The sequence below is a fragment of the Physeter macrocephalus genome, chromosome 2 (assembly GCF_002837175.3).
Source record: "Physeter macrocephalus isolate SW-GA chromosome 2, ASM283717v5, whole genome shotgun sequence".
NCBI lineage: Eukaryota > Metazoa > Chordata > Mammalia > Artiodactyla > Physeteridae > Physeter > Physeter macrocephalus.
In genome coordinates, this window is record NC_041215.1 from 138,265,711 (window position 1) to 138,277,997 (window position 12,287).

General features: G+C 50.6%; 1 protein-coding gene across 1 annotated transcript in view; it reads left to right on the plus strand.

Moving 5' to 3' along the window:
• Positions 1-12,287, plus strand: part of SNED1 (sushi, nidogen and EGF like domains 1) — an 89,175-nt gene that overhangs the window by 26,364 nt on the left and 50,524 nt on the right. The window contains exons 2-4 of the mRNA XM_024124544.3: positions 6,379-6,666; positions 9,915-10,055; positions 10,646-10,808. Coding sequence (XP_023980312.1) covers positions 6,379-6,666; positions 9,915-10,055; positions 10,646-10,808 — 592 coding nt within the window. The remainder of the gene's footprint in view (positions 1-6,378; positions 6,667-9,914; positions 10,056-10,645; positions 10,809-12,287) is intronic.

Below are 12,287 nucleotides of genomic sequence, written 5' to 3' on the forward strand. Positions count from 1 at the left end.
AGATTTCTGTATATTAATTTTGTATCCTGCAACTTTACCAAATTCATTGATTAGCTCTAGTAGTTTTCTGGTGGCATCTTTAGGGTTCTCTATGTATAGTATCATGTCATCTGCATACAGTGACAGTTTTACTTCTTCTTTTCCAATTTGTATTCCTTTTATTTCTTTTTCTTCTCTGATTGTCGTGGCTAGGACTTCCAAAACTATGTTGAATAATAGTGGTGAGAGTGAACATCCTTGTCTTGGTCCTGATCCTAGAGGAATGCTTTCAGTTTTTCACCATTGAGAATGATGTTTGCTGTGGGTTTGTCGTATATGGCCTTTTTTATGTTGAAGTAGGTTCCCTCTGTGCCCACTTTCTGGAGAGTTTTTATCATAAATGGGTGTTGAATTTTGTCAAAAGCTTTTTATGCATCTATTGAGATGATCATATTGTTTTTATTCTTCAATTTGTTAATATGGTGTATCACATTGATTGATTTGCGTATATTGAAGAATCCTTGCATCTCTGGGATAAATCCCACTTGATCATGGTGTATGATCCTTTTAATGTGTTGTTGGATTCTGTTTGCTAGTATTTTGTTGAGGATTTTTGCATCTACATTCATCAGTGATGTCGGTCTTTAATTTTCTTTTTATGTGGTATCTTTCTCTGGTTTTGGTATCAGGGTGATGGTGGCCTCATAACAACTTCTTTGTCCTTTTTTCCATTTTGCATCTCTGACTTTAAATTTCCTTTTACTTGAATTTCTTTTAGTGTGGGTCAGCTAGAAGACCACACCAGTCCCATTCCCATTAGAATTTCTTTTAGTAGGGGTCTGCTATTTATTTATTTATTTATTTATTTATTTATTTATTTATTTATTATTTGTATGGATTATCTCTATTTGGCCTTCAGCAGTAATGGTATTCTATCTCAGTATAAAACTTTATGTTGGCAGTTTATATATCTGTCAGCATATTGAATATATAATTCCACTGTTTTTCTGGCTCCCATTGTTGCTTATGAGAAGTCAGCTGTCAGTTTACCTGTAATGCCCTTAATGGTAATTTATCTGTTTTCTCCTTTTAAGATTGTCTCCTTGTCATTGACTTTCTGCATTTCCAGCATTTGTTTTCTATAGCTTTGTTTTTGTTTTTTCCAGGTAGGGAATCACTGGGATTATTGAATATACAATCTGATGTCTTTCATCAGTTCTGGAAATTTCCCAGCTATTGCATTTGTATCTCTTTGCCTTCTGTTGCTCCATATCATACATTTGGCCGTCTTACTGCTTCCCATATTCCTGATCTTTTCTTCATTTTCCACCTTTTTGTCTCTGTTCTAAATTGCAGATCGTTCCTTCTGACCTGTCTTCTAGTTCCAGTTCACTCGCTCTTTCTTTAGTTCCATCAAACCTGCTCTTAAATGTCTAATTTAAACAGAAATTCTCTTAATTTCTGTTATTTGGTTTTAGTGCTAGAATTTCTGCTTAGTTCTTTTAAATGGGTTTTAAAAAATAATTTCCAATCCTGATGATTTTTTAATAAAATTTTGTATTGTGGAAAATATACATAATATAAAATTGACCATCTTAACCATGTTTACGTGTAAGTTCAGTGTCATTAAGGACATTCATGTTGTGTAGCCATCACCACCATCCATCTCCAGAACTCTTTTCATCTTGCAAAACTGAAAGTCTATATCCATTAAAGACTACTTCCCCCATTCCCCTTCCCCTTGGAAACCACCATTCTACTTTCTGTCTTTATGATTTTTGACTACTCCAGGTACCTCATATAAGTGAAATCACACAGCATGTGTCCCTTTGTGACTGGCTATTTCACTTTGTGTAATGTCTTATTTATTTATTTATTTATTTATTTATTTATTTATTTATTTATTTATTTATTTATTTATTTATTTATTTATTTATTTATTTATTTATTTATTTATTTATTATTTGTATGGATTATCTCTATTTGGCCTTCAGCAGTAATGGTATTCTATCTCAGTATAAAACTTTATGTTGGCAGTTTATATATCTGTCAGCATATTGAATATATAATTCCACTGTTTTTCTGGCTCCCATTGTTGCTTATGAGAAGTCAGCTGTCAGTTTACCTGTAATGCCCTTAATGGTAATTTATCTGTTTTCTCCTTTTAAGATTGTCTCCTTGTCATTGACTTTCTGCATTTCCAGCATTTGTTTTCTATAGCTTTGTTTTTGTTTTTTCCAGGTAGGGAATCACTGGGATTATTGAATATACAATCTGATGTCTTTCATCAGTTCTGGAAATTTCCCAGCTATTGCATTTGTATCTCTTTGCCTTCTGTTGCTCCATATCATACATTTGGCCGTCTTACTGCTTCCCATATTCCTGATCTTTTCTTCATTTTCCACCTTTTTGTCTCTGTTCTAAATTGCAGATCGTTCCTTCTGACCTGTCTTCTAGTTCCAGTTCACTCGCTCTTTCTTTAGTTCCATCAAACCTGCTCTTAAATGTCTAATTTAAACAGAAATTCTCTTAATTTCTGTTATTTGGTTTTAGTGCTAGAATTTCTGCTTAGTTCTTTTAAATGGGTTTTAAAAAATAATTTCCAATCCTGATGATTTTTTAATAAAATTTTGTATTGTGGAAAATATACATAATATAAAATTGACCATCTTAACCATGTTTACGTGTAAGTTCAGTGTCATTAAGGACATTCATGTTGTGTAGCCATCACCACCATCCATCTCCAGAACTCTTTTCATCTTGCAAAACTGAAAGTCTATATCCATTAAAGACTACTTCCCCCATTCCCCTTCCCCTTGGAAACCACCATTCTACTTTCTGTCTTTATGATTTTTGACTACTCCAGGTACCTCATATAAGTGAAATCACACAGCATGTGTCCCTTTGTGACTGGCTATTTCACTTTGTGTAATGTCTTCAAGGTTCATCCATGTTGTAGCATGTGTCAGAATTTCCTTCCTTTTTAAATAATATTCCATTATATACATATATCACATTTTGCTTATTCATTCATGCCTTGATGGAACTTTGGTTGTTTCCACCTTTCAGCTGTTGTGAATAATGCTGCTATGAACATGGGTATACAAATATCTTTTCAATACTCTGCTTTTAATTCTTTTTGGTATTGTTGTGGATTAAATTGTGTCCCCTCAAAATTTATATGCTGAAGTCCTAACCCCAAATGTGATTGTATTTGGAGATAGTATCTTTAGGGAGGTAATTGAGGTTAAATGAGGTCATAGGGGTGGGGCCCTAATCCAATAAGAAGATGAAGAGACACCAGAAAGCTCTCTCCTTCCTCGTGTGCACACAGAGGAAAGGCCCTGTGAGGACAGAGCAAGAAGGCAGCCATCTATACACCAGGAAGAGAGGCCTCACTAGAAACCAACCCTAGTGGCTCCTTGGTATTGGACTTCTACCCTCCAGAACTGTGGGTAAATAACATTTCTGTTGTTTAAGCCACTCAGTCTGTGGCATTTTGTTATGGCAGCTCTATCAGACTAGTACAGATATATACCCAGAAGTAGAATTACTGGATCATGTGGTAATTCTATTTGTAGTTTTTTTGAGAAACTGCCTGCCTACTGTTTTCCACAGTGGCTGCACCATTTTACATTCCCACCAACAGTGCACATGGGTTCCAGTTTTTCTACATCCTCACCAATGCTTGTAATTTTCTGGCTTTTAAAAAAAATAGTAGCCATACTAATGGGTGTAACGTGGTGGCTCACTGTGGCTTCGATTGGCATTTCTAATGATTAGTGGCGTTGAGTATATTTTCATGGGCTTGTTGGTCATTTGTATGTCTTCTCTGGAAAAACTTTTATTCAGGTCCTTTTTCCATTTTTTTTAATCAGGTTGTTTGGCTTTTTGTTGTTGAGTTGTAGGAGTTTACTATATATTCTGGCTATTAATCCCTTATTAAATATATGATTTGCAAATATTTTCTCCCATGTGTGGATGACCTTTTTACTCTGCTGAAGGTGTCTTTTGATGCACAAAAGTTTTCATTTGGATGAACTCCAGTTTGTCTATATTTTCTTTTGTTGCCTGTGCCTTTGTTGTCATTGCCAAAGCCAGTGTTGTGAAGCTTTTGCCCTGTTTTCCTATGAGTTTTATGTTTTTAGCTCTTATATTTAGGCCCTTGATCCATTTCAGTTAATTTTTGTAAATGGTGTTAGGTAAGGGTCTGACTTTATTCTTTCACATGTGGATATCCAGTTATCCCAACACCATTTGTTGAAAAGACTGTCCTTTCTCCATTGAATGGTCTTAGCACCCTTGTTGAAAATCATCTGACCATATATGCGAGGGTTTCTTTCTGGGCTTTCTGTTCTAGTCCATTGATCTATCTGTCTGTCTTTGTGCCAGTGCCACACTGTTTTGATTACTGTAGCTTTGTCATAAGATTTGAAATCAGAAAGTATAAGTCCTCCAACGTTGTTCTTCTTTTTCAAGATTATTTTGGCTATTCTCTTGATGAAATTTTAAAGCTTGCATTTTATTTCTTTGAACATAGTAAACTTAGTTATTTTATAGTCTGTGTCCGATAATTCCAATATCTGATGTGTCTCTTATTTCTGCTTATTCCTGTTAGCAGTGTCTCGCTTCCTTGTGTGCCTGGTTATCTTTGACTGTGTTCTGGAATTTGTATTTGAACAAATGTTTACAGGAATAACTTGAGGCCTAAGATGATACATCTTGCTCCAGGGAGGGTTTTTCTTTACTCCTGCTTAGAACCTAGGGGTGCTCCCTGTCAGGAACCACCTTAATCTAAGTTCCAGGCTCGAAGTGCCTGGATGGCCCAGGTGAAGGGAAGGTGGAGTGTACATCTGCATAAGGACCACTTACTTTGGGTTCGCCCTGATTATGAGCGGGGCCTTAGAGGTCCCTGCTTAATGTGGGGGTTATCAGGTTCCTCACTTGAGCTAGCCCTGAGTTTTGGCATTTATCTCTTTCCCTCCATGAGGCTTCAAAAATTACAGGTCTGTCGTACAGCTGTTGCTTCTACATCTGCAGATGCACTCACTCACGGGGAAAGGAGCTTTGAGTACTGGGATCATCTCCAGTCCCTTCTTGTCCAAGCTCTGGAATTGAAATACGCTCCCTTGTTCACTCTTTGGTGCCTTTAAGAAGAGAGGTGTATTGGGCTTCCCTGGTGGCGCAGTGGTTAAGAATCCACCTGCCAGTGCAGGGGACACGGGTTCGAGCCCTGGTCCGGGAAGATCCCACATGCCGCGGAGCAACTAAGCCCTTCAGCCACAACTACTGAGCCTGCGCTCTAGAGCCCGTGAACCACAAATACTGAAGCCCATGTGTCACAACTACTGAAGCCCGCACGCCTAGAGCCCGTGCTCCGCAGCAAGAGAAGCAACTGCAATGAGAAGCCCGCGCACCGCAACAAAGAGTAGCCCCCGCTCTCAGCAACTAGAGAAAACCCGCACGCAGCAGCGAAGACCCAATACAGCCAAAAATTAAATAAATGAATAAATAATTTTATTAAAAAGAGAAGAAGAGAGGTGTATTTATCTGCCCTTTTGGTTGGTGTGGATTACAGAGCCTGCCCTCACCCGAAGGGTCATTTCTAAAAGCACGGTCTGACCACAGTCTTCCCAGGATAAATCGTGATGGTCTAGAGCCAACTCTGTGATCATTAGTCCACTACTCAACCGTGCCCAGCGCCCCGTGAGGCCAGAATGAGTGTTTGCCCCCTCCTACAGGTGAAAAGCCAGAGCACAGAGAGGCAAAGCCTAACTTGCCTGGTGGCTGCATAGCTAGAGAGTGGCAGGGTCAACACTAGAACCAGTTGTGTCTGACCACAAAGATGCCGCTCCACCTCCTGTTCTCAGGGGCCTTCTGGGGCTCCACTACCTGGAGTCCTGAGCACAGGTGCCCCACCTGGCCATCGAGGCCCTCCCAGCCTCCCCTTGTCCACAGTGGTCCCAGCCCATCCCCACCCCTGCTCTGCAAGCATGCCTCCTGCTCACCCTTCCAGACCTGGCTCAGAGGCCGGGACTGCCCTGCCCTCCTGCGGCCCCTGATGGGAGTCGGACCAAGGAGCTGGGGCCACTGGGCAGGTCTGAGCCCCCTACCGCCCAAAGCCAGGGCCCACACTGGGGGATCCCCACCCCACACTGGCAGCCCCGGGCCAGGCACTCTGCAGGGCACCGTGTACAGCAAGCAGGTCAGAGCCTGTGCCCTGAGCCACGGCCTGTCCGGGAGGGGTTGGAGCAGCCCCAGGGATCCCAAATCAGGGACCAGGAACTGTCAGGCCATCCTGAGAACAGCCCGCCCAAGGCCGGCTCAGCCTCAGAGGGTGCCGGGGGTGAGGCTGGGGAGGCCCCCATCTGGCCCCTCTCTGGCTTTCTGCCCCGACAGGTAAACAACAACGGGATCATCTCCTTCCTGAAGGAGGTTTCTCAGTTCACCCCAGTGGCCTTCCCCATCGCCAAGGACCGCTGCGTGGTGGCGGCCTTCTGGGCGGACGTGGACAACCGGCGTGCGGGCGACGTGTACTACCGGGAGGCCACCGACGCAGCCACGCTGCGCAGGGCCACACAGGATGTCAGGCGCTACTTCCCCGAGCTCCCAGGCTTCTCCGCCACCTGGGTGTTCATAGCCACCTGGTACCGCGTGACCTTCTTCGGAGGCGGCTCCTCTTCCCCCGTGAGTGTCCTGTCCTGGGGGAGGGACGACATCCGTCTGGGGCCCGGGGTCTCCCTCCAGCGCCCCTGCCTTGCTGAGTGGGCCGGGCGTCACCCCTGGGCTTCGCGCCCGGAGGGCACAGCTGGGCTCAGGGGCGGAAGCCACTCGCCCAAGGTCACAGGGCCAGGCTGGAGGGGGGATGGGGCCTGGGCCTCCTGGAAACCACGCGCGCCCAGGGAAACGCCAAGTGCCCCAACACCGTCCTTCGCTCACTCGGGGGAGGCGGACGGTCTGTGTTAGAAGGTTTCCGTTTGGAACGGTTCAGTACTCAAAGGGTTAAATGGGAAGTTTATTCCGTTTAATACATTATTCCTTGATGGCGCCCGACGGCCACAGCGTAAGTCCGGAAAAACTGACCGCTTGCCCCAGCGTGGTCAGCGTGGTGGGTGGGTCCCCAGTGAGGGCGGCGCAGCCCCTCCGGCAGCAGATGCGGGGCCAGGCCCGCGATGGGTGCTGGGTCACAACCGCGTGGGACAGAGGGCGGCTCTCTAGAGAAGAGCACTGCGGAGCGGGTGGCCTTTCAGGACGGTATGTCCACACATTTAATACACATTCCTTTAGGGGCACGTCTGGGGCAGGCCGTGTTCTGGGCTCCGGGGAGGCGGCCCCAGACAGAGAGCACAGGACACGACTCTCCCGTGGGGCACACTCTAGCAGGGGGGACAGCGGTGACCACGTAACAGGGACGCCACGCCAGCAGGACGTGGGCTCTCCCCGATGCTGCGCAAGCCTGGGGGCCCGGCTCGGCCACATGGGGGAGGTTTGGCGCTGGACGGCCTGGAGGGCGCAGCACGGCAGTTAGGGTGGGCGCGACCACACTGGGCTGAGGAGGAGAGAGAAGCGTGGAGGGCGGTGCCCGGCCTCCCATCACAGGCACGGGTGGGAGGCGCGGGGACGGCGGGCACACGGGCTCGGTCCTAGACGTGCGGGGCAGCGCCCGGAGTCCCCAGCCGCGGCGGCTGAGGCGGGGACGGGGCGGGGAGGGACGTGCAGGCGGTGATGCTCACGGGCCCGCCAGCCTCCAAGAGGCAAAAGAGAAGCAAGCTGGCTGTCAGGTACCTTGCGAGAGTGACCGTCGCTGGTGGGGGTTTCAACAGGAGTATGACAGCGAATCGGGAAAGATGGGCTTTTTCTGTAAACATTACTGCAAAGAAATTTCACGACCGAACTTTTGTTCACACATAGCCCACTAACATTTTGTATGTTTTGTTTGTTTTTTCTTATCGCCAATTTGTAAGAAAAATGTCTTTTTAACAAAAAGTAGAGAAAAAGCACCTACAGCCCCACCAGCAGGAGATAACTCCCGTTCAACATGTCCTATTGTGAAGCAACCCACACGTTAAAAAATAAATAGAACCACCTGGAACGTGCTGTTTTGTGAGTGTTTCTTTCACTCAACAGTATTGTGGGCACTTTCCTCATTCTTATATGTTCTTCTACATCATTTGTTATGTTATAATTTCACCTCTGCAGAGTCATTTTACCTATTACCTCTCCGCCTGGGAGGAAGGAGGCGCCCAGGACCCCTCCTGAACAGACAGAGGAAACCTTAACGTTCTCCTCTTTTCACACCCAGAGATGTCAGTTCCAAAACGATTATCCTGTGAGACAGGGAACCGGGCTTCTGAGTTTGGGGTGGAAACCAGCCTGGGAGCTGGGAGATGGGGAAGCCCTCCCCTGGGGGCACCTGCAGGGGCAGGTCGATCAACAGAAAGTGATGGTTAAGCTTCGGGCATGTCCTCGTCCTCCTCAAACGTCTGGGCCTCATAGCTCGCAAAGCCCCTCCGCTGGCCTTGCGGACCAACCCCAACCGTGTCCTGCCCTCCTCAGACCTTCCAGCCCTCACGCCCTCCTTGTCCTCTGGGTCCTAGCACCTGAGCTTGCCTTCCTGCAGGAGAGCGCTTGGTTTCCCTGCTGTTATCTTTCACCGTGGGACTCCCCCATGTGCGATGCCTGCGTGCCAGCCCGGCGTGGCGGCACTTGCACTCCGGTGGGCCTGCTGCCTCCATCACGGGGTGCCCCGAGGGGCGCTGCATAGCCCCCAGTGGCTCATGAAATCATCCTGGCATGAGTTGCTAGAAGGGAGATTGCTGCCTGTGGAAGTCTGATTTCCCCTCAAAAATGTGCCCGCTCATAGTTGCATAAGCCACATTCAGAAGTGCCTGTAGCCCTGCACCCCAGCCAAACACACTATTATTTTCCTGCCTGCCGACTCTACAGGCAAGAAAGGAACGCCCCTGGTTTTTTCAGCTTTACACATCTTTGATTTCTAGTAACGGTGAATCATTGGCTAGTTGTATTCTATCGTGATGTTTCTGTTCACACCCTTTGCCAATTTTTCTGTAATCTTTTTGTTCTTTTTCTTATTGATCCGTGGAAGTTCTACTTGAATTAAAGACATCACCGGTTTTTCTGCTGTGTATGTTATAAACACACTTTTCACCTCACTCTTTGCCATTCAGCTTGATCTCATGACACTTTTTTATACCCAGAAGTTCTTGTAGTCAAACGTATAAGTCTCCTTTTTGGTTTCTGCAGTTTTAACAAATGTCAGGCTTAAAAGTCTTTCCCTAGACGTTCTACATATTCGCCTACATTTTCCTCTAGGCCAACAACAGCCTCATTTACAACCTTACTCGATTCGGGATTTATTTTCATAAGAGATACAAAGCTCCAATTTAATTGTTTCTCAGAGTTTCCTGTTTGTCCCACGATCATTTCTTAAACAATCTCACCCGTTGCCCATTCTGAAACAGCACCTCTTATGTACACACTGCCCACTAATATTTTCATGGAGGATTCCATGAAAACCAAAAAACAACAATTAAAAACTGCCTTTCCTTCTTTTCCCTTTTTATCTTTCCTTTTACTTTTTTGTTCATCTCACGTGAGGTGATTTTGTGGATTTGGCCAGGTAGTCATGAAGCCTCTGTGCCCCCAGACCCACAGAGGAAACTGTCTGCTCCTGGCGTCCGTGGCCTTGACAGCCCCTCAGTGGGCTTCACGCGCTCACCAGGCATCAGATTACTGGGGGGCAGGCCGTGGGGACACAGCGGAGGATGGAGGCCGAGGTCATCGGGGCCTCCCTGTGGCTGACCGTCTTGCTGGGGAGACAGAGGAGGGACCATTGGGCGACAGCAATGTGGGCGGGGCGGGGTCTTTGGATGGAGACGGGGGGCGCAGGCCCCGCTCAGGCCCCTCCTTGGCAGGTCAACACGTTCCAGACCGTGCTCATCACCGATGGCAAGCTCTCCTTCACCATCTTCAACTACGAGTCTATCACGTGGACCACGGGAACGCACGCCAGCAGCGGGGGCGACGCCGCTGGTCTGGGGGGCATCGCGGCCCAGGTAGGGGCCCCTGCTCCCCACGGCTGGGACTGTCACGAGCTGATAAGGCAGGTGGACGCCTCCCACCCCCACCCCGCGCCCAGTGCTGTGCAGAGGCCTCTCCCGGCCCAGAACCACAGAAACATTCTCGGGCCAAAGCACCTTTGTCCTGACCCACACGGCCGGCCCTACAGGGCCAGCTGCAGCTGGGACAGAGTTCTGTGTGCGCTGTGGCCTGGGGTGGCCTCGCCCGTGGCCTGAGGGACAGTGGCCAGCAGAAAATCCCAGGTGCGGAGGGTGGTCAAGTGCGAGCCCCCAGGGCCTGGGAGTGCCCCTCCCGCCGCTCCAAGCGCTCTACTTTCTCTTGAGGTCACTAGGGGAGGCCCGGGAGCCCGGGAGTGGGCGGGAAGGGGTGGGGGGAGGAAGCGCCGGCTAGGCTGGGGCGTGGCTGGGAGGCGGGACAGCTCGGCGCGTCGGCGAGGATGCTTCTGAATCTTCAGCACTCCGCACGCAGCTCACGAGGCCGCCCCCGCGGGAGGTGGGTCTCGGGAACGTTAGGGAGACCTGCGGACCCAGCCCACAGCTGCCCCCGTCTCTCCCCCGACCCCCAGGCCGGCTTCAATGCGGGCGACGGGCAGCGCTACTTCAGCATCCCCGGCTCACGCACGGCGGACGTGGCGGAGGTGGAGAGCACCACCAACGTAGGCGTGCCCGGGCGCTGGGCGTTCCGAATCGATGATGCCCAGGTGCGCGTGGGGGGCTGCGGCCATACAAGTAAGAGGACAGAGAGAGTGGCTGGGGTGGCGGAGGGGCACGGGTTAGGGGGGCGGGATGGCGGGGGCGAGGGGGAGCCCCGGGCTTCTTGGGGGCGCACGGCCCCGCCCACCTCGGCTCCTCTCCCCCGGGCTCACCCCTTAGCCTCAGTCTCCCCCTGGGAGGCCTTCCTGCCTCTGCTGAGGGGAGGGGGTTTGCTGGAGACCACGGTTTGAAGTGCGAAGGGGTGTAAAGGGGAGGAGCTGGGGTCACATTCCCACCCAGGGAATCCTGGGCACCCCTGGGTGGCCTCCAGCGCCCTCAGGACCACCTGGGAGGCCGGACCTCTTTTCACCCATTTTGCTGCCTTGCTTCTTGGTGGAACTTCGTGCTTGTGTGACAACCTGGACATCTACCTGACAGGAGGGAGTTCCCTGACGCCCGGGGTCCTTCGGGCACAGAACACAGAGCAGGCGGGAGCAGGGTCCACCCCAGGGGCGAGCGTGAGGCCTGTGGAGAGAGCAGGATTGGCCACAGAAGGATGTGCTCCCGGCTCCCCTGCTGTGTGGCTCTGGTCACAGACCCTCCTGAAACCCCTGCTTATAAACGGAAGGGGGAGGGTGTCACATGACTGGTTCGGCCGCGCCACGATCCACGGAGCGCTGCTGATCACTCCCCCGGCCAAGCCTGGAGCCAGTGAGGCCGGTGCTGGGACCTCCCCCAGAGATCGCCTCCCACCCCCATGGGGACCGAGGCCACCAAGAGGGGCTGCTTCTCCGGAACACTGTCCCAGGGAAGCACCCAGCGCAAGGCAGCCCACCCAGACCTGCCAGGGGAGCAGGCGCGCACCCCGGGGGGGGCTGGGGAGGGCAGGTGTGTACCGCGCCGAGGGCTGGATATGGGCCCTGGTGAGAGGCCCGGGGAGCCTGAGCCCACCCGCTCCCCAGTGTGAAGGAGGGGGCGGCCCACAGGGCCAGGAGCCCAGGGGCCACTGATGTCGCCCCCCTCCCCCAGAGTGGCGACACCCGCCTGGGCTTGGAGCTGCGGAGGCTCAGGGCCCGGGGACGCCACTCAGTCAGTCACCAGCCCTTTGCGTGGGCAGCGGAGAGGTGTGGCGCTTGCCAGCGGCCAGGGGCTTGGGCTGTGGTTGGGGATAGAGTATGGGTGCAGGTGCGGACTGGTGTGGGCGGGGGTGCGTGCGGGTGTGCGTGCGGGTGTGGGTAGGTCCATGCTCCCCGCAGAGGCTGCCGGCTGTGAGCCTGAGGAGTGGGGCCCTCAGAGGAGGGGCCGGTCAGTCCCTCGGGGAGGCCGTTCCCACGTGGCGGTGCTTCTCTCCCGTCCCAGGCCTCTGCGGGGAGTAGATGGAGGAGGCCCTGCTGGGCCCTCAAAGCTCTCGCGCACGGAGGCCCTGAGGGGCACGGTCCCGTGGCGTTGCAGGGGGATAGGCCCCCTCGTGTCCCCGCCCCACGCTGCAAGCCCGGGAGATGGAGCCCGTGCGCG